We start from the raw sequence: 24,774 nt of genomic DNA on the forward strand, positions 1-24,774 counted from the left end.
GAGAGGGAGGGACTTGTTTGGTTCCACGTGACCAAACACGGAAGTACCTCGCCGGATCATTCGAGTGAAATCTTGAGTGAAGTGATTTGTGGGTTGCCTTTTACACCGTTTTGGGTAAGTTAATCGATCGAGTTAGCAACTGAACATGACCCAAGCAGAGAAAGAGCAAGATAATGGAAAAGAAAAAGAGCGCGACAAAGAGAAGGAGAGGGAGCAGCGAGGAGTGAAAAGACCCATTGCTCCACCGACCATCCCGGAGCCCCTGCAGGAGGTGAGCTGGCGAGTTATCTTTTTAATTTTTAATACATATAGTGCTGTGCCATATAAAGTATTATTCTATTGGCTTTAGGCATCGTAATGTATCCCGGAAAGGGAAGTTATCGTTTTTAACATATGACAGCGGAAACTGCAACCCGCGACCGTGGCGTTATTAACTCCACGCTCTAACCAGACGGTGGACTACTATCAAATTTAAGGGGGGAAAAAATAATAAAATTAAGGTTGTTATTTAATAGTTGTTGGTTAATTTGCTAATAAATTAGTTTTCCTTTTTAGCAGATTAATTGTTGCACCACTAACTTTTTTTTTTAACAGCAAATACAGAGCAATTTTGTAATCGTCATCCATCCTGGATCAAGGACGCTCCGCATTGGCCGAGCGACAGACAACCTTCCGCTCACCATCCCGCACCTGATAGCACGCCGACACAAGCAAAGTGGCCAGCCCAAATATGAAGACGCCTGGCTGCTCAGGGATGGTCTAAATGTACGCGAGGTGTATAGAGGCCTGTAAATATTTGCTTTGTTGTTCTGATTGACTTCATTGCATGCTTCCTCGTGCTCTGTGCTAGAAACCTGAGAGTAACGAACAGAGGCAGAATGGGCTTAAAATGGTTGACCAGGCCATTTGGTCCAAGAAGATGTCCAATGGAGTGAGGAGGACGCCAGTGTCTGCTGAGCAGGTGTGTGTGAGATAGACTCCAGCTCACCCATGACCATACTGAAACATGTATGCGTGCATTTTTTCCCCCCGTAGTGATAATCCAAGATATATCTCTAATGATTGAACAAGTTAGTTACTGATTTCTCCCAAAAATATTGATAAAGTTGACAATACATTTTCCTGCTAGAAAAATACATGAATAGTTTTTGAGTGAAAAATTGGCCATCATGGCAAAATAGTCCCTTGGCTGGCTGGAAGAAGTGACAGTTCAGCCTACTGATAAACAATATGAGCATTACATCAGTCATGTTTTGAAATATGCAGGGTTCCAGTGGAAAATCTTGATACGGGTCTCCTGTTTCTGTTTAGGCGAGGGCATACAACTGTCAGATCCGTCCAGCCGTGCTAGACAGCAGCTCCAGGGTGAAGTGGACCAACACATCTCACCATCCCCCTTATTTGATAGGAGAGGAGGTAACTACAAGAATCTGCATGAGAATTAAGAAGTTCGGCATCTGCTCACTGTCTCCTCCTCTTCCCGCCATCACAATGCAGGCACTGTATGTGAAACCAACAGACTGTTACAACATCCACTGGCCGTTGGTTCGAGGTCAACTCAACGTGCATGCGGGTCCCGGAGGCTCGCTGACTGCTGTCCTGGCTGACCTTGAGACCATCTGGAGTCACGTTATTCAAAAAAACTTGGAGATTCCGCTCAAAGACCTGAAGGTAGAAAACATCAGAATTATTATTATTATTTTATTTTTTAGAGTGATATACAATGTCGATGAAATTTCAAGCCTTAATTGGTTGTTGATTGTTGGTAGAATGCCCCAATAAAATACTTTTCTCCTGATAGTGTATTTAATGAGGGCAACTGTTTACCAACCTCAAATCTGCCCCAAAGGTCCTTGAGAAAGCTAAATATTTCACGTTATTTAAAAAAAAAACTCTATTAATGTCTTTACTTCACATAATGTTTTATGCCTGTTGACAGTATTACAGGTGCATCCTTTTGGTGCCTGACATCTACAACAGGCAGCATGCCAAGGAACTGGTCTCTATGCTGCTGCTTAATATGGGCTTTTCAGGTATTTCACTTTATGCTTTCAGGTCAGCTTCCGCTTTACAAAAGCGTACTGTCGGCTTAACCCCCCCCCCACCCCATGTGTGTTTGTGTGTGCAGCAATCATCGTGCACCAGGAGTCTGTGTGTGCCACATTTGGCAGCGGGTTGAGCAGCGCTTGTGTCGTAGATGTTGGAGACCAGAAGACCAGTCTTTGCTGTGTAGAGGATGGAGTTTCCCATCGGAACTCCAGGTCAGGATATTTGTGAAGAACATTTTTAGTCGTGGATTTCGATTGCACCAACGTTCACATTGATAAGGTTATGATGCGTCGTCAATCATCACGTAATTGGTCTGAAATTTTGTATTGACTACATATAACATATCTTTGTTCTTGTATTTATGCCAGTAAAATACAGCGAGAGGCAATTCCAATCCAATTATTTTAATACTGGCATACCTAGAACAAAGGAAGAGACTAACATTCCCTAAGTCTGGCAAAGTGAGTACATCAGATTTGGTACTTTGGGTCTTTTGATCCTAGTAAGAAACAAAAGTTACTTCCTAAGTAGCTCTAATTTTTGACAGAGTAAATATTTAATGATGGGAAAAAAAATCAATTCTACCATCTATCCCTTATTTCCGGATGATTCATATTTGTTATTTTAACCCGAGAGCGCTATATAAATAAACATGACTTGACTTCACAGGTTGTCTTTGGCATACGGCGGCGCGGACGTGACTCGCATTTTTTTCTGGCTCCTGCAGAGGGCAGGATTTCCCTACAGAGACTGTCAATTGTCCAACAGGTTGGACTGTCAGCTACTACAACATATAAAGGAGACACTCTGCCATTTGGACCAGGTGTGTGCTTTAATGATGACAGATCTGTGTGTTTTTACACTGACTACCCTCACTGATCAAGATGTTATCATCTTTATGATAATATGCAATAGAAAATCACATTTGATGCACTAGTGTTTGAATATTATAAGAAGCAGTACGAACACAATGCAGGTCACCATTGTTGTTTACGTTGCAGTGTTTGTTTATCTTCCTATATGCAAATCAATCAAAAATAATGTACCTGGTTTCCACAAGGACATATCTGGACTACAAGATCATGAATTCCAAACACGTTTCCCAGATGCCCCAGCTTTTCTCTTCCAGGTTCGCTTAGGGGATGAGAAATTACAGGTACTCAAGTCAACTCCATTTTGTGTTGGTTGCCACGTGTCTACTCGAGGCTCCTCTTGGGGGACGTTTTATTCATTCCCTTGCATGAAATAGGCACCTATGGGACTGTTCTACCCCAGCACGTTTGGTATCGTTGGTCAGAAGATGACATCGCTGCAATACCGTTCCCAAGGGGACTCCGAGGACCCTCACGATGAACTCTATTTACTGGCCACTCACAGCAAACAGGACCAGGTAAAAAATAATTATTGTATATTATTATTATTAAATGGACACACTTGTGAATCAGTCAGGGGGGGAGATTGATGATGGAATAATCAAGATATGTGATCAAATGATCATTGTTAGGATGTAGAAAATCAGATTTTGCTCAATTTTATTTTAGAATATGCTTACTACTTTTTCCATCTGAATAATGTATGTAATACACTTGGCGCTTACTCACAATTCTCAATGTATTGCTAGTTAAATATTATTTCTACTGTTCCTCATCATTTCATTTGTATCTTTTTTTCCAACAGTCCTCCAAGTCTGCTTCAGACCGCAAGACGCTGTCAAGACAAGGCGGCGCTTTGGACGGTGATGCGAGTGGTCAAGGGGGCATCGGGGAACACTCAGAGCTGCCCAGGGGGAGCGGCGGCAGTGGAGCAATGCAAGGGGAGACGGATATTGGGGCCACCCAAGGGGAGTGCTTGATGGGAGTGGGGGAGGCGGAGGAGCCCCTCTCCACACATCTCTCCAGGAAGACTGCAATCATGAACCAGTTTGAGGGCAAAGCACTCGGCCTGGATAAAGCCATCCTGCATAGCATTGACTGCTGTGGTAATTAAACATAGAAAGGACGAAATATACGTACGGAGGGGTTTGTAAAAATAAAAGCGCTGTCCTGTCGTCTTTTGAAAGCCTCGGACGAGACCAAACGAAAGATGTACAGCTCCATCCTGGTGGTGGGAGGCGGCCTCATGTTTCATGGCGCTCAGGAGTTCCTGCTTCACCGCATCATCAACAAAATGCCACCCTCCTTCAGAAGGCTTGTGGACAACGTGGAAGTTGTCACAAGGCCAAAGGTAAAACGTGGTAATGAGTAATATGTCAAGTACAAGTTTATCAGTTTAAGTAAAATAATGCAATTTATGTAGAAATTCCACGTGAGTGGTGAAAAGCTGTGGATTTAATGAAATTGTTGAAATGAAGAATGTGAGACTTGTAAAGTGTCGGATTCGTCACGAAAACGTGGTAGGAAGAGGTTAAAAAAAAACTATACATTTGGGAATTTCATTGTGAACATTTATATATTTGCACACAGTATCGCCTATTCACAGCTGTTTGTTGACATGCTGTAGGACATGGACCCCCGGCTGATATCGTGGAAGGGGGGAGCAGTGCTGGCCTGTCTGGACACAACACAAGAAATGTGGATCCATCAGAGAGAGTGGCAGCGGTTTGGAGTTCGAATGTTACGTGAGCGGGCTGCTTTTGTTTGGTGAAACTATACAAAAGCAGAATCTGGTGAACATCTAGGGACAAGACAACAACAATAAAATTCATTTCAAATAAAATTGAAGTATTGAAACTAGAACACTGTTGTACACTTGAGTTAAACGTTTGGACAGCTTCTCAGTCAATAACGCTAGATTGTGGCAAAAACTATGCATCAATTAGGCTTCGTTCACACTGCACGCAAATGCCACCCAGATCGCCTTTTTTTTGCCCAAATGCGACCTGTATCTGTCTTATGTCAATCTAAACGGTTCAATTCCGATTTTTTTCATATTCGACCTGGGTCACTTTCATATGTGGTCCTAGATCGGATACTTATCGGAATTTTTGCAATGCGACCGCAGTCTGAACGGCCAGGCCGCATATATCCGACCTCGACGTCATCAAAAGTCCAATATGCGCATTAAGCCTGATTTATGCTTGACGCATCCGCGAGGTCCGCACGGCTCAGGAGACGTACGTGAATCTGCAAAGTTGTTTCGAGTAAAAGTTGTGACTTTATATTTGACTTAATTTTAATCCCACTAGAAACATGAAGTATAAAGATGACATTTGTGGTGGTGATATTAGTAATTTAGCCACGCAGACGGCTCATCTATAACGCGTGGCAATGACGTGACGTCATCATTAGGGGAAAAAAAGAGAGATGAGGCGCTCAAACAGGCTCGCCTCGTTTTCACAAAATATTATTTCTACCTCCTCCTGCATCACTCCTCTGTAGATATGAGATGGTAAAAACGTGAGCCCCAACGAAGGACTTATAAAAAGTCAGTGGCCCTGATATGCTGGACCATACATATTTACTTCCACAAACACAGCATTGTGAGTGACGTTGTATCTTCTTCTGCGCATCATTTTGGGGACGCATTACGTCCACACAGACTGAGGTCGCAATTAATAGGTCATGTGAACGCTTACTCAAAAAATCAGATTTCACCCAAAAATCGGAATTGAGCATTAAGACCTGCAGTGTGAACGTAGCCTTAGTCGACAGAATTGGAATAATATTCTGAATAGGGTTCTTGATTTGAGCAACAATAACTTAAAATGTGTTAATAACTGCAACCTGTTAATAATGAAGGTTACTTTTTGAATTTTGAATTGGATGCCCTTGCTTTTTCCACAGAACTCTCCGACAAAGTTTCCTAAATACAGATCCGGAGTTGCCCATTTTTTTTAAACTGAGAGCTGCGTCTTTTCTAGTATTGAGAATTACTGTATATTGTTTTAAATGGGAAGATGAATGACGTCAATAAAGCTTGGGTGTGGCATGTTAACTATAAGTCAACTTGAGTACATTATATATTTTTTATTTTTCAATCCCAAGTCATCAATTTACAATGCTGAAAAATATTTTGTACTAAATGTAAAGCAAAACTTTTAGTTATTTATTTATAACCTGATTTCTTCATTGGTAGACTGTATACGAACCAAAAAGGAGCATGCAGGCAGCAAGAGAATGTGGAGCCAGGAAGTTGGTGTATACAGCTTACAGCTGTTGATAACAATAGTATTTAGCATTAGTTGTATATTAGTATGTCTAGCAGTGTTCACGCGTTTTGTTTAGTTTTTTTCTTTAATATCAGAGAAAGAAATGTATATGGTATATTTAATGTTTATCAGCATTCTTTTATTTTATTTTCATTATTAATATTTTTTCCCAATGCATTACAATGGCCATCAATTATGTGGATTTTCGCTATGGCAGTGGTCGACTGTACAGTACAAGTTGTTTAAATATATTTCTCTATCTTCTGATCGAGTAGTGGGTTTTTTTTTTCAAACTCGCTGATTGACCCCCAAAATCCTGATTGCGTATAGTAAATAAACAAATTATATAGATACATTGCTCCATCTTGTGATCGGATGTAAACTCACTGATCGGCCCCCCCAAAAAATCTTGATAGTTTAATGCCTACTGCATAGTGTAATGAATTCTCAGATAATTTAGAATGAAAATGCCAATATTACAGCAAGCCCGCCGCTTGAATACATCACACTCAAAATGTTAAAGATAATTTATTTTAATGAAGTGGGGTATTGTATGTAGTAATATCTAACATCACATATTTCCAACATTAACTCCAAAGAGGGTTAAAAAGCAAAATGTATTGTAATTTATGTAATGAAAACAACTTCAGTATGAAAAAAGGGGTGGGGGGGAGGGGGGTGGGGCTTTGTGGATCGAAGAGCTGCCGGCTCAGCCAATCTGGTTCCTATTGTCAGGAATTCCCAAAAAGGCGTCAAAAAACTGCCGAGGCAGTGGCGGCTCAAGAAGTCGGGCTTCACCACCGGGACCACCAGTCTACAGTAGCTGAGCCCACGCCTACACCAAGTGTGTAGGCGTTTACCTGCAGAACAGAAAACAGTGTCAACCCAACATAAATACAACATGATATATTCATGTGATTGAATAATAAAAATGTACATCTTTAGTCCTGCACAATCGAATGAGAGCCAATTCAAGAGCTGTATCGCAAATTGTACCAATATAAAACTCGAGCTTGAGTAGACCGTAGTAGTAAAAGTAGTAGTTTGTTGTGTTTTAAAACTACTGCATCATAGTGACAACTGTTTCCAATACTTCAACCGAAGTAAATTTTGGAAATAGCACAACACTAGATAAAACAGCAATAATAAATTATGTTAAATGAATACTTCTCTGGTAGAATCAATCAAAACGGAACATTATGGGCTATGTAAAGATATTTCCTTCCATATATGCCACTCTTGTGTTGGACCTCCTTAGGCTATGCAAGTGTATGTGCGCGCGCACGTGCGCGCGCGTGTAGCCTTACCTTCCTCATCCTCCTCCCCCCATCGGAGGAGGACTGGGCCCGCCACCAAAGTTTACTCTTCCAATCCGTCTTCGGCTGCCAGGGGGACCTGGAGGACTGCATGAGAGAACAAAGCAACATAAGGCTATATAAAATATATACAGGAGTTCACTGTAATAACAGCAATGATAATAATGACTCTTACATACCCTCTGCCATCAGAAAACCCTGATGTACCACGATGTCCGTCTTTTGTCAAGTCAGGGTGAATTATTGTTTTAAAACTGGAGGGGAGGGGGAAAAAAAAGGATGCATGAACACAGTTTTATAATGACATTTACCAAAAGCATATGTACAATTTACTAATTGTTTTGGCTACGTGTTGCAAATGCAACTTTCAGTCTAAGTCATGGGTGCCCACGCAACACACAGTCAACTACGAGAGTGCGCATGTGAAAGCGATCGGATGTATTGTGGCTGTATGATAAGGAGGTTAGTTATTGCATGCTAGAAAAGTTGTGTGGGTTTATGAATGTTGACGCTCTCAGGAGCTTGGCTGCTTGAAAAGTAGATCTTTAAATGGTTTAAAAAAATTAAATAAAAACATGTTGGGCACCACACATGAATGACATCACTACAGCATAGTCATATAGTTACTGATTAGTTATGACTCATAATTGACTTACAACAGGCCAAAAAACTCCACAGCTCCCCAGAACAGGTCGACCAGTAAAGACAGTCGCCATGGTGACTGGCTTCTGCTATCCAGAACTTCTCCTGGCAAAGACAGGACATACAACAGTGTGTCCCGAACGTCTGGACAAACGGGTAATAGACTCTATGCACAAATAGCCGTGACGTATTTCCGGGAAAATCTCATAACGCACCGCCTTTTCTGGTAGTGCCATCGCCGTTTGTTCCTTCATAGAACCTCGACTATTTGTCAGCGTTTTGGAGTATATATATTTTTTTAATATGAGTGAGAGATGACAGTACGCTGAGTGATCACTGCTGTGTGCCCACATAGACAGGTTATAACTGCCGCGTTTTTTCTCTTATGCTGACCACCGGATAGTTTGTTGTAACTTGTTAACATTCGTAGGGATAACTGTAGTTGTCGATCACACAGGGGCGCCGTTTGTTAAAAACAGAGTTGTATTTTGAAGCCTAAACTTTGATGTGCTGTTACTCTGTTTACAAAATTATCGAATGTTTCTGCCTTTCTGGCGTTTTGACTTTTCATGTGCCTGTGTGTATTCATATGCTGCCATTTTATTGTATTAAAAAACATGAACATATTTATACGAGTCATTCTTGCACCGCTGACAACACTGTCGGATTTCCAAAGCAACCACTTTTCAGCAAGGCATTAAGAGAAATGTCACCATGGGCTGACGTAAAAAAACACACACACCAAAAACAGTGAAAAACATCTGGCTCAAAATATTGATCGTCGGATCCCGTCGACGAAGAGAAGACTTTGACGAAGAGGAGGCTACAGACCAGAGTTGTTGGCTGGTTGATGTAGTTAACATATTAGCATTTAGCACATTACAAAATATAAGTTGAAGTTAAAATAAAAATGTGAAGAAAGAAAATAATTAATAAATGTCGTAATTTACATGTTCAAAAGGAGTATGAAGCACAATAACCTATAAACAAAATCGCTTTAGCAGCTACTCAAACGGCTTGTATTTACGTGTAATAATAATTGTAAGCAATGAGATCATTACCAGAGCTCAAGCCGTTAAAATTACGGCTCTGGGTGATCTAATTAGTAGTTTTAAAATTGTGATAGACATAGTGTTAAAGCAAGGAGCGACTCCTGTTCTTTTTTCAGTGGGTTAAAGATTTAGGCTTAAGAGTTTTACATCACATCAACAGTGCGCTCCGCTGAAGTCTCCCCGCACCGGAAGTTTGGGTGCACTCATACGGCGAATGCGGAAGTGATTTGTGCAGAATTATTGTACGAATCTTGCACACACACACACACACACACACACACACACACACACACACACACACACACACACACACACACACACACACACACACACACACACACACACACACACACACACACACACACACACACACACACACACACACACACACACACACACACACAAAAAAAAAAAACTCTACCTCACGTATGTTGGAACTCATGTTGAAGATGTTACTTGTTAATGTTCCAATTTATGTTGGTGAAAATATGCGGGGTTTTATTTTTACAGTGTGCAGACTTGTGATCCTAAAACCAGTGTCACCATTCTAACGCTTGATTGAGGCGACTCAAAACATGGCCCATAGCCGCTCCATCAACATAACACAAGAACTACAGCGAACATACACTGCCTGGTAGAGTAATGTTATATGCCGAGTGAGTGACGAAATAAAGGTCGCTGTTGTTAGGCAGCACTGACAAGTTAGCAAGCAAGCTATTTAGCGGCTATAGCAACCAGCTCAAATTCTCTACTCGCCTTATACATTTAAGACGTGATGTAATTTGACGGTAAAACAGTTTGATAAATTGTTGAAGCGTCCAAAGTGATAGAGACATCGTGGAAAGGATAAAATCGCCAGATGGTACCAGAAAAACACTCACCGTTCGACACGTACACCATCTTTATTAGGGGAACAACAACATACGCACCTATGACGTTCACTTCCGGGTTCATATGTGACGAAATACAAAGTCAAATAATTATGAGTTTTACATTAATTGGAATACCAGAATATCAGATTATTCTAATCTCTACCGACGACTATATTGATTTGCGTAGAAAAAAATGGCACGTGACACGATAGCCTTTTATTGACGTCACATGCTCTCCAAGTGGCAAAGGTGGCAACGGCTAAACAGAAAAAGAATATTATTTGATTCATCTTTTAATTTATCTTGCTAAGTTTTATATTCATAAATGTAAATGTGTAAATTCGAAACCTATTTTTTTTTTTTGAAAGAGATGGATGTATAATTACAGTCCACCCCTACTTCCAAAAATAAGAAGGCTATCAAGATTTTAATTTTGTGTTCTCATTTTGGTATTTTTGATATTTCTTAGTTTAAAACCCCTGGTATATTTTTTCTTTTCTTTCTTTTTTCCTTCCCCCTCTTTTCCTTTACTGTTATTGTGAGATTGTTGTATACTGTGATGATGATTGTTTGCTTAATGTTTGCCATGTTTTGCTTTTGATTTCAATGTGTTAAATAAAGTAATAATTTAAAAAAGGCAACAGCTAAACATGCTACGTCAGCGCCAGTACATATAATTTAACTTGACAAGATTGTAGGATTGAAAAAAAAAAGTTAAACAGATACATTTAGCTTTCTACTGTACCATCCTAGTTTGACTTTACCATGCGTTAGTCGAAAGGAATAAACTATACGGCACTAATTTACATTTCAACACGTCATCACCAAAGTGCCTGTAGGTGTCACCATATTTAATTAGTACTGTTTTAGTAGGTTGCAATATTACTTCATATTTTTTGAATGGATCAGATAACGAAAATACAAGTCACCGTCAGGATAAGCAATACTGATATTTGCCTAATCAAAGTTTTATATCTCAAATGATTTTCATGATCTTTGTGTTTGTATCATGTGTGATGTGCCTGAACTGTGCTGAGACAGAAGCAGAGTGTCTGTTTACCAACTTCACCTGAATGCTACCTGCAGCAGTGCATACAATAGTTTCAATAACTCAAACTACTTTATCAATCTCATTATCACTTATCGATCCAACATTGACTTAGTGTCAATGATATAGATTATTTGGATTGATCTGCCCATATGAGCCGACCAAGCCAGTTTTGTTTTTTGGTGACTGTTGCAATTTGAGTTACAATCTGTATTTCCAAACCTTTATTGAGCCAACATATTTCACAAAAATATTACAAAAAAGTGAAATATTCAGGTTAAGACTGTACTTTCTGTCATCTAATGGAAGCACATTTAATAATTTTTCCTGTCATTAGACAGTATATTGCTGGCATAAATAGATGAACAAAGCTACATTGTAAATAATACTGTCCAATTAAGTGAAATTGGGTAATTTCCTGTGACACAATAATTACTGTTCAGGGTCTATTTCCTATTTATATAACTCAAGGCAATCGATAGTTAATGGCACAGACATGCTTTCTCTTTTGACATACTGATTAATTGTACAGGGAATAGTGATTAACTCATTCACTGCCATCGACGGCTATAGACGTAAAAAATTCATTTGAACTATTTCTATTAGTTTAACATTTATTTCAACTTTTGTTAACAAGAATATGAAAACCTAGGATAAAAATTATTGTACATTTAGAACGGATAAAACATTTGTGATTAATCGTAAGTTAACTATTAAAGTCATGCGATTAATTACAATTACAATTTTTAATCGCCTGACGCCCCTCATTTAAAAAAAACCTTATTTTTCTTAAAAAAATGTCTAGGTTTTCATACTCTTGTTAACAAAAGTGGGAAAAAAAGTTAAACTAATAGAAATAGTTCAAATTAATTTTTGACATTTATAGGCGTCAATGGCAGTAATTAATATTCAGCTTGAAATATAGAAAATAAAAGCTTCATTGTGGTGAGCCTCAACCATGTACAGTATCTGTCTTCTATAATATTGGCAGAACAGTTAAGAAACAGATATTTTACTTGTTTTATATACAGTGTGGAACATACTTTTCTTACAAAAAAAAACTGCATTCCTAATTAACTGAAAAGAAAAACAATATCAAAAGAATGCCCTCATGTCGAGAGCATTTAAAAATAATCCTTGTAAATGAGGATATATTTCCACATGAACATAAATTCCACAAACGCACACTTTGATTTGGAACTGTGTATAAACATTTGTTTTACTCATTTGGTTCTGTGTGGTGCTCAATTACTTTCTTGTCTTCATCATGTTTCATTAAGTTGATCTCAGTGTCCAATAGTGGATTCCCAGCGTCGCATTCTCTCTCATCAGAAGCTTTCTCCACTGCACCCTTTTTGGACTGGCCTTTAAGTTTTTGCTTCTTTCTGGCAGGTGGGATGTGTCCATAAGTGTTGTAGACACTCATCACTTTTATGACCGTCCGACTCGACACGTCACACAGCTTGGCCGAGTCGCGCACCGACATGCCTCCCAGTTGAGTGCCAACTATTTGGCCTCGTTTAAAGTCTGACAACTCACTCATTTCTGGATCCAGCGTTGAATCGAGTGGTTTTCTTCTTTTGAGTAAAGTCCTCTGTGAAATATGGTTGAATTTTCTTCACTGAGGTGCAGATTGCGAGAAGTCAGGATTGATTGTTGATGTCTGGACGGGGTGCACAAAAGTACACCTGTAAAGTTTCACATTAGCTATAGGCCTACATGCAAGTGCATCACAGTCAATTAGTCTGGTTGTTGTTATACATATAACGATTCACTAAACATGAAAATATTTTTAGGCCATTTCCTAACAAATTTCTTGTCGTTTAGATAACAGCTATAATGTTTAAAAATAATATGAAATATTTCTCTATGTATTGCATTGTTATGAGTTCGTACAATTAAACTATTAAAATAAAATAAAGGATATTCAGATTTATTAAGCTGTACCTGTACTTACACAAGTGGGTGTCAATAATGAAAAATAATACTTATTTAGCAGATTACAAGACAATAAAATTAATCACATAAGATAAAGTGGGAAAGGCAACATGTGAACACATCCGAGACGTAGGGTAAAATACTCATTTCTGAAGCAACAAATGTTAACAATAGTTAATTAACAATTTAGTTCACAAAAATCCATCAATTAGGTTAATAACTTTTTACTTCAACTGTATTTGCGTGTCAGTGACAGTCGAGGTAACAAAGCCTATATAGCACATTATCTGCTATGTTAAGATACACACTACTGTTTTTTAACAAGAACAGCAAACACATGCAATTCAACTGTTATGATGCATCATGCCCATTTACTATTTCAGCGACCTAATTTATGGGGGCTAGCTAACAGCGTCAATCAAAATCCACGTCAAAGCCAAAGAGCAAGCTACGCCTTGAAGAATACACAAAAACTCAACAGAGTGAAAAAGCTTTAAAACGTCGCACTTACAAAAGAAGTTGAAATACATTTCCCGAGCGCTATAAAATACGGGAGGGAAACATGTACACAAACTACCTCTACCATACCTAACCTTTTTCCTATTTATTATTATTATTATTTTTTTTGTGTGGTTGTTTTAGTAACCATGGATTTTCCGGCTCTGACTTTTCAAAGTAAGGGCAAGCCCACATTTGACTGGAGTTGGATCACGACGGGCACCAAGTTGCACTTCGACTATATAATATTAAAAGCATTTATTTTTGAGAATGGAAACAGATGCGCTTGCTGTATGATGGAAACAAAGGTCTAAAACTCTAGGATTCCGATCACGACGTTTTAGTTTCTAAAAAGTACACCGGACACGTTTGACCTAGCAAGTGCCTATTCTTTTTCGTCACAGACGCCAGCAGGCTGGGCACATCTGGGCACATCAAATGCTTTGCTGCCCTCCATTGGTCGGATGATTTTCACGCAACAGGACACAAATTATGGAAAGATGCTCAGAATTGTATTTCTGAAACACATCTTATTGCTTTAAACATATACCACTTATTTTGGCTATATAGCTACAAATGATATACTGATCAAAACACACTCATTTGCATTTTTGAAAATGAAATACATAAAATATAATGGATACAAATCAGAAACATCTTTAATTGAAATCAAGAATAATCTTTATTACAAAAACAAATTTTTGAAAAAATAAAAATAAATTACTGATGTCTAAAGCATGTTTGTGTGCTCTGCAACACCGGAGCATCATTGACGTAACCTTGCATGAAGTTATACGTCAGAGCCAAAAGTGGACCCAGTGGCTCGCTTTCGACAATAAAAAAGAGCAAGAATGCGACTACAACAAAAACCACAATCCGGATCTGAACGGGGACCATTCGGTGCTCTATTTCTCTTCTCTCCAGAGTGGTGGGGCTGGCTGGAAGTTTTGGGCGGTGATACTCCACAAGCCTCCTAGCTGCACCCTTGATTGGCCTCCGACAGGTGGCACTATAACAAAAAGAATGCAAGTGTGAGGAAGATCACCCCCCCCCCCCCCACAAACCAAACAAACAATTCATAGGGCATATGTTAGTGTGCCCAAAAATCAATTCTCATAAGAATCGCAATTCTCATTTAGTATGATTCAGAATCAATTTTAATATAGAAGCAAAAAGTCATGATCAAGTTATTCCAATAAAAGTTGCTGTTTTTTGCAGTGTAGGATGTTAAGATGCTTCTCTGTATACATTCCTGAAGCATTTTGTATGAATAGTCGTTCTTTTGAGTGATAAAAGTGCCACGAGTAGCGCGCTAATTAGCATTAGCGAGTCAGACTGGAGTAGATCATGACAATTCTTTGCATATCTATAAATTGAAGCAGAAATCATTGTCAATCAAATAATTCTTAATCTAAAATCGTTTTGAATTGATAATCGATTCTGAATCGAATTGCAGTCCCAAAAATCGGAATCGAATCGCATCGTGAGACAGTCAAAGATTCCCAGCCCTAGCATATGTGTGTAGTTTTTAATTTGGATTTGGGATGATCACATTTGACACCAATTGCTGGACCTCCCCACCAAAGTTTCTAACGCTCAATGTCAAAATTGAATATATGAAACAAATACTTGTACGGTATATGTACTTTGTAAGATACAATGAGCCACTACGTCCTTGCTTTTGACGGTGACAAATGTTTTCACTACTGTTAAAACATTAGGGACAAATAGCTTTCAAACAAAATGTCAGGATGAAGCCAAGATGCACTATGGTTCTCAAAAAATTTGAATCTGAATAATCATTAGTCTTTGAGAATGGTGCATTGTGTTAAATTGAATTTACCTGATCTTTGTGCTTTTCATTTTTGTGTCAGGAAGCAAGTCCTCTTTCACAGGCTCCTGTGGAGTAGAAGATTGAATTCAAATTACGAACAAAATTGGAATAAGATGGAGACATTGTTGAAGAAAGGCCCAAAAGTAGTCAGAAGACATGAAATAAGATTTATATGAATTACGCAACATTTATAATCCAATAAAACAAAATGTAACCAACAGTATGTTCTTATAGCCAAAAAGAACACAAATAGGATGACTGCACCTTCGCTTCCCAATTAGAAAGGGTCTCTTCTTCGGGAGTGAAGTACTGAGATTGCTTCTTATCCGCCACAAGCATGTCCAACTAAAAGACAAACGTAAACAAGACTTCCACTTCAAGTCCAAGCGGGACGATCACTTCTACATGTACTCACCCTGTTGGACTCAGTCCAAAGTTTGTGTACATCGCTCTCATTCAGCTCGCTGTCTGGAACAGGAACCATCCGTTTCTCCACCTGTTTCGTTTCATTATAGGGGAAATCATTGCGTGACCACTCCCGAGGAGACTCTTACCAAAAACGTACCTCTTCAACCGCTTCAGTGATGCTGAAGTTCTCTGGGGAACAGTTTGAGTCTTGGATTGGTCTAGAGGAGACCTGCCAGATTAAATGGTATTATAGCATTTTAGTCAATAAACATAAAACATATAGAGTGTGTCTCTCTCTCTCTCTCTCTCTCTCTCTCTCTCTCTCTCTCTCTCTCTCTCTCTCTCTCTCTCTCTCTCTCTCTCTCTCTCTCTCTCTCTCTCTCTGCCATCTATCAGATAAGCGGTTTCTGGCTTTCCCCATATTGATGAATACATAACCCAATTCCACCTGACTTTCAGTACCAAAACACTTCACAATTGAATCATAAAACTATAAACGAGTGGATCAGGCATGCGGTATAACATACCAGTGCATAACCGGTTACCAGATGCTATAATGCTCTTAGCAAAGACTTGCCCCCCCAAGGTAGAAGAAATCCATAATGTAAAAGTGTACCTTCGCTCCTAATCCTGAGTGTTGATCTAAGGCTGATGCGCTACTTGTCTCTTTGGGGGTCTGAACAGCGTGCGTCGAGTGAGGAACTTGCTCTGAAGTCAGCTTGTGACAAACGTCAACATTTCTTGAGGAACAAGCTACAAAGTGCTACAATACAGACAAGACTCAAGTCATTGTTTTAACGTATTGGATTTAATAAGAGCCAAATTACATGAAAACAAAAGGATATGAACAACATTTATTTACCATTCTGGACGAAGATAAAAAACACTGCTGGTAACCGGGTCCATTCTGAGAGAGCATGTCCACCTGTGGATAAACTTGGTATCGTGAAACACTATTTATGCAGTCTCTACTGCAGCTGCATAAAAACACATTTTAAAAGAGTTTTACGCTAAAATTTAGCATCATAAAAAACATCGTGTTCCAATACTTGTCTACTTTGCAAATGTCAAAACGTTCCTGACTGACCTGACTGCATTCTTGCTCTTCCAACTGTTCATTTTCTTCGCTTGATTCCTCTGAACATATAAAGAAAACATCATGAAGGATAATTATGAAGTAATTGGATACTATAGGAAATATTAACTCATTCACTGCCATAATTATTATTATTTTTTTAAAGATTATTAAAAATTTGGGGCAAGAGGCGATGAATTTTTTAAAATTGTAATTAATCATATGACTTCACTAGTTAACTCACGATTAATCACAAATTCTATATGTTCTAAATGTACAATAAAACAATTCTAGGTTTTCATTCTCTTGTTAACAAAAGTGGAAAAAAATGTTAATTTTTTATTTTTTTTACTAATTGACGTTTATAGCCTTCAACGGCAGTGAATGCATTTTTTTTAAACAAGGAAAATATAAAAAATTCGGGGCACTCAGGCGATTAAAGTTTTGAATCTTAATTAATCGCATGACTTCACTAGTTAACTCGCGATTAATCACAAATTTTATGTACAAAACTAAATGTACAATAAATAAAAATATCTAGATTTTCAACAAAAGTGGAAACAAATGTTAAACTAATAGAAATAGTTCAAATGAATTTTTGACGTTTATAGCCGTCAATGGCAGTGAATGAGTGAAGTGGTCATTTAGCACCTGATTCACTGTCTTCATCGCTCTGGTGGTCCTGCTCTTTGAGAGAAACAACTTTCTCCACTCCATTTGAAGTGTCACAAACAGCCTGGAGCCTCGCCAGGCTTGTCACTTTCCTCTCATACACAGTCCTGGTCGAGCCTTGCATACACAAACATTTTTACTGCAGATTCATGTAGGCTATTATTCACTGAGAGATGTGTGAAATCCTTGAAATAATGCTCTCACAGTGTTTGCAGAGACCTTACCCACTATTGGCCCAGCTTTGACCCCATACACAAGTAATGCAGCCCTAAGGTCGTCATCAGTCAGCATGTTCAGGTGAAGTTTTTGTCCATCTTTGGGCTTCTTTTCCTGCAAAGCAGTATTTTAGAACCAATGTAAGATTCACAGAAACCATCTGAGAATGTGCTTATAAAAACTGAAAAACTTCAAACCATTTAAATTTCTCTTAACTCATTCACTGCCATTGACGGCTATAGACGTCAAAAATTCATTTGAACTATTTCTATTAGTTTAACATTTTTTTCCACTTTTGTTAACAAGAGTATGAAAACCTAGATTTGTTTTTATTGTATTAGAACAGATATAACATTTGTGACTAATCGTGCGTTAACTAGTAAAGTCATGCGATTAATTACAATTAAAAATGTTAATCTCCTGGTGCCCCTAATTTTTATTAACCTTTTCTTTAAAAAAAAAAAAAGAAAAAGAAAGAAAAGATTATTAAAAATTAAACACCAATTTTTAAAATTTTTTTTTAAAGAAAAGATTATTAATAATTAGGGGCATCAGGCGATTAAAATTTATAATCGTAATTAATCACATGACTTCACTAGTTAAGTCATGATTAATCACAAATTTTATATCTGTTCTAAATGTAATTTTTTTAATAGGTTTTCATACTCTTGTTAACAAAAATGGAAAAAAAATGTTAAACTAATATAAATAGTTAAAATGATTTTTTTTTTTTTTTTTAATCTATAGCTGTCAATGGCAGTGAATGAGTTAATGACTTGTTTTCCCCTTGGGAATGACAGAGCTTCATTTTTTAATCTGCCCTGAACCTGTTACCAAATCACCACAACGTCGACATCCGGGCCAATTGAGAGCAATTCCCTTCCAAATCGGCTTGATTATCAGATTTGAGTGACTTGTACTAACCTATTTTATGCAGTGTGTAAAGACAGGAGTGATTTTCTTCCTACCTGATCGGTTGGGAAAATGGTCTAGGCCAACAACGGTATTTGTTAAACCCGTTTGATATTTATGATCGCAAATCTTTGTGTTCTAGTGATCGAACGTGACGATAGCCCATTAAAAAGTGACCTGAAGCTTGCATGGCTGACAAACACATACAGGAGGAACAGCTGGTTATGCTGACCTATATAGTATTAAGTGTCTCCCACATCATTCTCCACAATAAAAACAACATTTTGAAACAGATGCGTGACACTCACCATGGTGGGCGGACCACCAAGATGTACTGGATTTTAGACAGCATGCACTAAACTGAGCCGGCAGGCACGCACGTTCTCCATGATGCCGTACTGTGGCATGCCTGGGCTGCAGTGATTTGATGACATCGCCTTGAAAGAGGTCTGCTGAAAGCTTTGTGACATGGAGATGATGACCTGACAGCACATGTCATTTACACTCTACCTCGTACGACCCTGCCAACCACTGGCAGAGAAATTACCATGGTGGAAAGTACGTGCCTTGTCCGTCGTCAAAATACGATCAAAACCTCTATAAATGAGAGACCAATTGAAAAGTTGGCTCTTTTGACTAAAGGATGACAGGTGCAACTACTTTAGCCAGAGCATTCTCGTTTGGTTGGTTGTATTTCTCTTATTTGTATTTTGTGTTATTTGCTTGGGGTTGTCACGAAACGTCATCAGGAAACCTTTTAAGGCAGTGTCACGTAGGAGGATTGGACTCCAGAGTTCTTAAGAAGAAACTGGTTCTTGACACAAAGCAACAACAAGTCCTAAATATTAAAAGCAAAGGTAAAAGTAATTTGCTTTTGTTAAATTATCTTAAGTTACAACTCATTTTTTTTGCCTTAACTCGAAATCAGCCAACAACAGCAGGAGGTGATAAACTCAGATGGAACCTTTTCTTCAGTTCTTACTCTTGTATTTAAATTGAGGCGTCACAATCAGGTGAAAACCTTGAAATAAAAGAACATTGCCATTGATACATGAATTAGTTCCTAAACATACGTTAACTAAGGAATAGTACACAAACACTAACATGTCAGAAGCCCACGCTAAGCTAAATAAGCTAAGGTTAGGCTAGCTTGGCTCCAGGTTGTTACAAATGCAGGCCACATGCTAGCATCAACATGAAAAGCTATAATTGCTAGAGTAGCTTAAAACTTGAAACATTTGGTTAACATTAGCTAGGAACGTCACGTGACAGCACAATGTTTATCATTCCATGTTGGTCTGATATTACAAAGTTAGCTACAAGCAGAAAAGAGAAAGAAACACAACTCCCCCCACCCCGTGCTTATAAAAAAGTGTTTGCTCACTGCACAATGTTTATGGTTAATAGCAAGTTGCAAATAAAGTGAGAACGTCACAGCTGTTCATTGAGTTGAAGGACTGGTAACCTTGTACACAGGCCATGCATATTCAACACGCCAACAACTTAATTTATTCGCGCAATGAAGAAAACAACCTGAGACTCACAGTCACACGGTGTTCTTCATCCTCGCGAGAGAAAGCAGCTATGCTCCTCCGGTAAAAAAAATTCTTGGACAGTAAGTCTGGTTCATTCACTTTCTTTGTGGTCTTGGAGGAGAAAATCAACATATCCAATATTAGGCTTTTGGGTGAAATTCTAGGACAAATATAAAATCCAGTCTGTTACAACCTAAGCACCTAAATTGTAGCCAAGGAAGAACAGCCAGTCGTGGTTCACATGGGTTTTCTTCAGATACTGTATTATGACATCCCAAAAGCATGTATGTTCGATTCATTGAAGACTTGAAATTATGGATGTAAATGTATAGTTTGTACACTGTTGCCTCCCATATTCCAAAAAGATGCATCTCAAATTTAATGAGGACTCAAATAGTCCCACGGTGTGAATGGTTGTCAACGTGCCTTGTCAACTTGTAAAACTGGTGCTAAAATTCAGCCTGACGGATGGATAGAATTTCTGAGTGTTTGAATAAAAACACAAGACATGTTTTCTTTGCTACTGAAACTTTTCATTTAATATCACATTAAACACGAGTGAAACTTCTAAACGACATTGCTTCAAAATCAGGTGAAAAGTGCACAGGCTTGAAACGCGTCTCGTAAACCCTGGATCATGTCGTTTTGATAGACCATGGGTAACAACTCAATACCAATATTTCTTAGGCCAACACAAATGTTTTTCAATTTATATACAGTAAATAAAAAAAAAACATCAATTAGTCTGCAAATTCTTCACTCAATCATAATTTTACTAAAATAAGGTGAAGATAACTTTCACAGTAACCACTGGCTGAATAAAAAACAAATTGTTCAATATAAAAAACATAGTTGTACCACAGTTGAAAAAAGAAGGCATTGTAAATATTGGCAGTGCCACAACAATGGTAGTGGGAGTATGTATAATGAAATGGCCAAATGCAGTTCTTTTACTCCTTTTCTTCCGTGTGCGACTCGTTTACTTTCTTGTCTTCATCACGTTTGAGTAAGCTGACTTCAGTGTCCAATAGTGTATTCCCAGTGGTGCCTTCTCCCTCACCAGAAGCTTTCTCCACGGTGCTCTTTTTGGTCTGGCTTTTTACTTTTGGGTTCTTTCGGACCAGCGGGGTGTGTCCGTAAGTGTTGTAGACACTCATCACTTTGATGACCGTCCGACTCGACACGTCGCACAGCTTGGCCGTGTCACGCACCGACATGCCTCCTAGTTGAGAGCCAACTATTTGGCCTCGTTGAAAGTCCGTCAACTCACTCATGTCTGGATCCAGTGGTGAATTGGGTGGATTATTTGTTTCCAGCCAAGTCCGCTGTGGTTGGATTTTCTTCACTGGGGTGGAGATTGTGGATGTCTGGATGGAAGAAACAAAGATTTATACAATGGTTGATACCTCAATTTTACTACCTAAAAAAAGGATAAGCCTCAACACAGGATACTATGAGACAACAAACTGATACCTTGATTTAGGAGTGGCCCAATTAACAATTTTTTTTCAAATTACAAGTCATTGATGGCCAGCTTTGTCTTTTTTGTGTGTGCTTAAAGCTGCAATATGGAACTTTTTTTTTTCTCTCCCCAAAAATAACTTTACAATAATCTTTTTATTTGACTATTTATGACTGAAATGTCTTCTAATGAGTAGACTAACACCTTAGCTGTTCACAATGGGTACTCCTGCAAGCCTCTGGCCAATAGTTTTCAGACTGGATTCGGGTTACAATTTCCCGTACCCTGTCTGCGGATGTGACGTAACGTGCGTGGTTGTGTATGCTAAGAACGGTATGTGCAGTTTCATTCTTCGTCATCAGGTGGCAGTAGCGATTCCATCCATCCATCCATCCATTTTCTGTACCGCTTGTCCTCACAAGGGTCGCGGGGGTTGCTGGAGCCTATCCCAGCTGGCTTCGGGCAGTAGGCGGGGTACACCCTGTACTGGTTGCAGTAGCGATTCAAAATGGAATATTCTACGTTCAGTAGCTTTAATGTAGTGAGTGATGTGAGTTTAAACTAGCTGATGTAAAGGGGGGGGGGGACTGAATTGCATGGAAGATGATCAACCAGCTATTAAGCCTCTTCCAAATGTGGTTAAAAATCCTCCAACGAACGGCAGCGTTCACATACAGATTGGTGACATTTGTGTGTCTGCTCAATCAACACCAATAAAACCATAGGAAAGCTTAGCCAAACAGTAAAAATATGAGCATTATCAAATGTGCCCATCATTTAATAAAATATGTACAAATGTGGGGCTAATTTAGAGGTTATTTATATTTTTCTTTACTTTTGTGTTCTCACTGGCTGATTTTGACATCTGTGCAGTTATTGAATTTGACATGCAATTTGGGCATCTGAACAGCCATATCAGATATGTGTAACTTGAAATGTATAATCATGGAAATATAGACAGTCCAAATGATAGGAATTGGCCACTTCCCATGGAGCGTAAATACAGCCTCTAACTCTCCACAGACTGAAGAAAATAAATAATTACGTAATAAATAAAAGCGTAACATGCGTAAACTTTATGCAAATATATAAATCAGCGAGAAACGTGCTAGTTGACGACAGTAAATCAAAGCCTGCTACACAAGGCTGACAATTAAGGTGGACGGTTCAAATACATACAGATCGGGCATGACGCAACGGAATAAAACATTAAACAACATTACATTTCCCAGCTAAATCCGAAAGTTAGTGTTTGGTGCATCATGTTTTCAAGCAGTCTTTGAGGCTAACGGGAGAGCTAACCACAACGTTAGCTTCCGCTAAAAATACGAATACTAAACGTAAAACAAAAATAATTCGGCTTAAATAATAGACAAACTGAATTAAACCGTATGACGACTTTGGCGTGCTGTACCTTTTCTATGGCAATATTTGGTCGATAGCATCCGTTTCAACAGTGTAGCTGGAAAGATACGTCAACATAACACAAGCGTACATGCAGAGCATAACCCAAAACAGAATGCTAGTACGACTTCCGGCTAACGCTTAAAAAAAAAGTATTGAGGGATAATATTGTTCTGTTTAAAAAAAAATGGAAAAAAATACAACTCCTTTCGATAAAGCAGTTACAACTTAAGTAATGTACAATATGCAATATATTGAAACGCGTTACATACACGATACTAATTGGTTACTGTATGTATGGTATGGTACACTAGTTCTAGTACTACTATTTATTTTCTAATACTACTATTATTCCACAATTATTGTACTAGCGTTACCGTCTACCACTACAATATTACCTCTATTTATGTCGACTCGACCTTAACTAAAACTATTTTATGTATCAAGCACCTGGAAGGTTATCCCACTTGACCACTAGAGGGCAGCAAATATATTTGAATAACTGCAACTCACACAAGGTAGGCAACAAGCGTTTTCTAGCCTGCGATACCTTTCAGTCAAGAAGTCCCAGGTTTGAACAATGACCTAGATTCTCCTGTGTGACTTTGCATGTTTTCCCGTTGCTTGTGTGGATTTTCTTCCAGTATTCCAAATGTGAAAAGTTGTATGTGGCCTGCGACTGGCTGGTGATCATCATCAGTCCAGTGCGTAGGCTTACACTGCCTCTCATGCACCCAAAGTCACCTGGCTGGGACCTTAATGAAGACAAGCGCTTATGGAAAAAGGATGGCTGTTTGATGAATGTCTGGTTGTCTCCACCCCTCCCCCCGAAAATCTTTCTGTTTCTTCAGGCGTGTCTTCATCATGTAGGCCTAGTGATAATATACAAATCTGTATTTTGATATCGACCTTTCCGCCCTCTAGTCTTCCAGTCGTACAATTGGACTAATGAGTAAAAAAAGAAACAAAGCTGAGCTGTGGCGTGGATCTTTGATGTAATCGTGTACGTGAGCTGATGGTCCTATGCTGGCCACGACGCTCAAACCAAAGGTGAAAGATCAGAAGTGTTAGACAAAACATGGCTACTTCTCAGTACTGCTCCAGGCAGGGGTTGTGGGTTAAAGTTCATTCATAACAAGATGTAAAAACAGTCTCAGGAAGAGAGCGACAGATCAGGACATTACAGGGGTCTTCGGTTCGTGGTATCAACATATGACATTTAGAGGTTGCGAACAGTGCACAATAAACTACTGTAGATTGCACAGCGGGGTAAGAATCTACATGAATAATTTGGTTTCGTGTTTTAGCAGTCGTTCAAATCTAAGTTTATTGACACTGCACATTCACCTATCAGATATTCTGTCTTAATAATATTAGTTTTGCCACTTTTCCTTGGTGGATGCATTTCACTTTCTTTCATGCACAAAGTGTTTCACAAAGTTGTTAGTGACATGTAATGGTAGTTAAAGGTGACATCATTCATTTAAAACACTTCCCAGGCATGTTAAAACATTTCTGTGACATTTTTTGAAAAACCTCAAAGATCAAGAATTAAAAGACATTTTACACACTCATTTTTGACTCTCTGAAAGTAACCTGTTTAGAAGATGTAGTCTTGTCTCATGCAAACGAGCAAATGCAAAAATATGTGGGGTGTGCCACCGCAAGAACAGCTTCCATATCAGCATGTGGGC

At 38.7% G+C, this 24,774-nt stretch overlaps 3 protein-coding genes and 1 long non-coding RNA gene across 4 annotated transcripts; 1 reads left to right on the forward strand and 3 right to left on the reverse strand.

Annotated features, from left to right (window-relative positions):
• The first annotated feature begins 32 nt into the window (after positions 1 to 32).
• Positions 33 to 5,988, forward strand: actr8 (actin related protein 8). Its single transcript, XM_086068935.1, has 13 exons — positions 33 to 271; positions 595 to 765; positions 851 to 961; positions 1,312 to 1,416; positions 1,498 to 1,671; positions 1,940 to 2,033; positions 2,129 to 2,261; positions 2,719 to 2,872; positions 3,110 to 3,205; positions 3,299 to 3,439; positions 3,727 to 4,027; positions 4,109 to 4,272; positions 4,549 to 5,988. The coding sequence occupies exons 1-13, from the start codon at positions 146 to 148 to the stop codon at positions 4,690 to 4,692; spliced, it is 1,914 nt and encodes a 637-aa protein (XP_085925061.1). The 5' UTR covers positions 33 to 145; the 3' UTR covers positions 4,693 to 5,988.
• Positions 5,989 to 7,707: 1,719 nt separating this feature from the next.
• LOC147179405 (uncharacterized) lies at positions 7,708 to 10,235 on the reverse strand. The gene is made up of 3 exons (XR_015094091.1): positions 10,088 to 10,235; positions 8,169 to 8,259; positions 7,708 to 7,766 (listed from the first exon to the last, which is right to left on the reverse strand). It is a non-coding gene; the product is annotated as an uncharacterized LOC147179405 (long non-coding RNA).
• Positions 10,236 to 14,282: 4,047 nt separating this feature from the next.
• Positions 14,283 to 20,305, reverse strand: LOC147179406 (uncharacterized). The gene is made up of 11 exons (XM_086067021.1): positions 20,224 to 20,305; positions 17,776 to 17,881; positions 17,531 to 17,668; positions 16,892 to 16,941; positions 16,667 to 16,729; positions 16,421 to 16,567; positions 15,962 to 16,033; positions 15,812 to 15,892; positions 15,661 to 15,741; positions 15,406 to 15,461; positions 14,283 to 14,571 (listed from the first exon to the last, which is right to left on the reverse strand). Exons 2-11 carry the CDS (start codon positions 17,840 to 17,842, stop codon positions 14,283 to 14,285), a joined length of 1,044 nt encoding a protein of 347 aa, XP_085923147.1. The 5' UTR covers positions 17,843 to 17,881; positions 20,224 to 20,305.
• Positions 20,306 to 20,725: 420 nt separating this feature from the next.
• Positions 20,726 to 23,250, reverse strand: LOC147179407 (uncharacterized). The gene is made up of 2 exons (XM_086069219.1): positions 23,091 to 23,250; positions 20,726 to 21,581 (listed from the first exon to the last, which is right to left on the reverse strand). The coding sequence occupies exon 2, from the start codon at positions 21,486 to 21,488 to the stop codon at positions 21,165 to 21,167; it is 324 nt and encodes a 107-aa protein (XP_085925345.1). The 5' UTR covers positions 21,489 to 21,581; positions 23,091 to 23,250; the 3' UTR covers positions 20,726 to 21,164.
• Positions 23,251 to 24,774: the final 1,524 nt, after the last annotated feature.

This window comes from Leptonotus elevatus, chromosome 2 (genome assembly GCF_054856555.1).
Source record: "Leptonotus elevatus isolate MCC_2025b chromosome 2, RoL_Lele_1.0, whole genome shotgun sequence".
NCBI classification, from domain to species: Eukaryota; Metazoa; Chordata; class Actinopteri; order Syngnathiformes; family Syngnathidae; genus Leptonotus; species Leptonotus elevatus.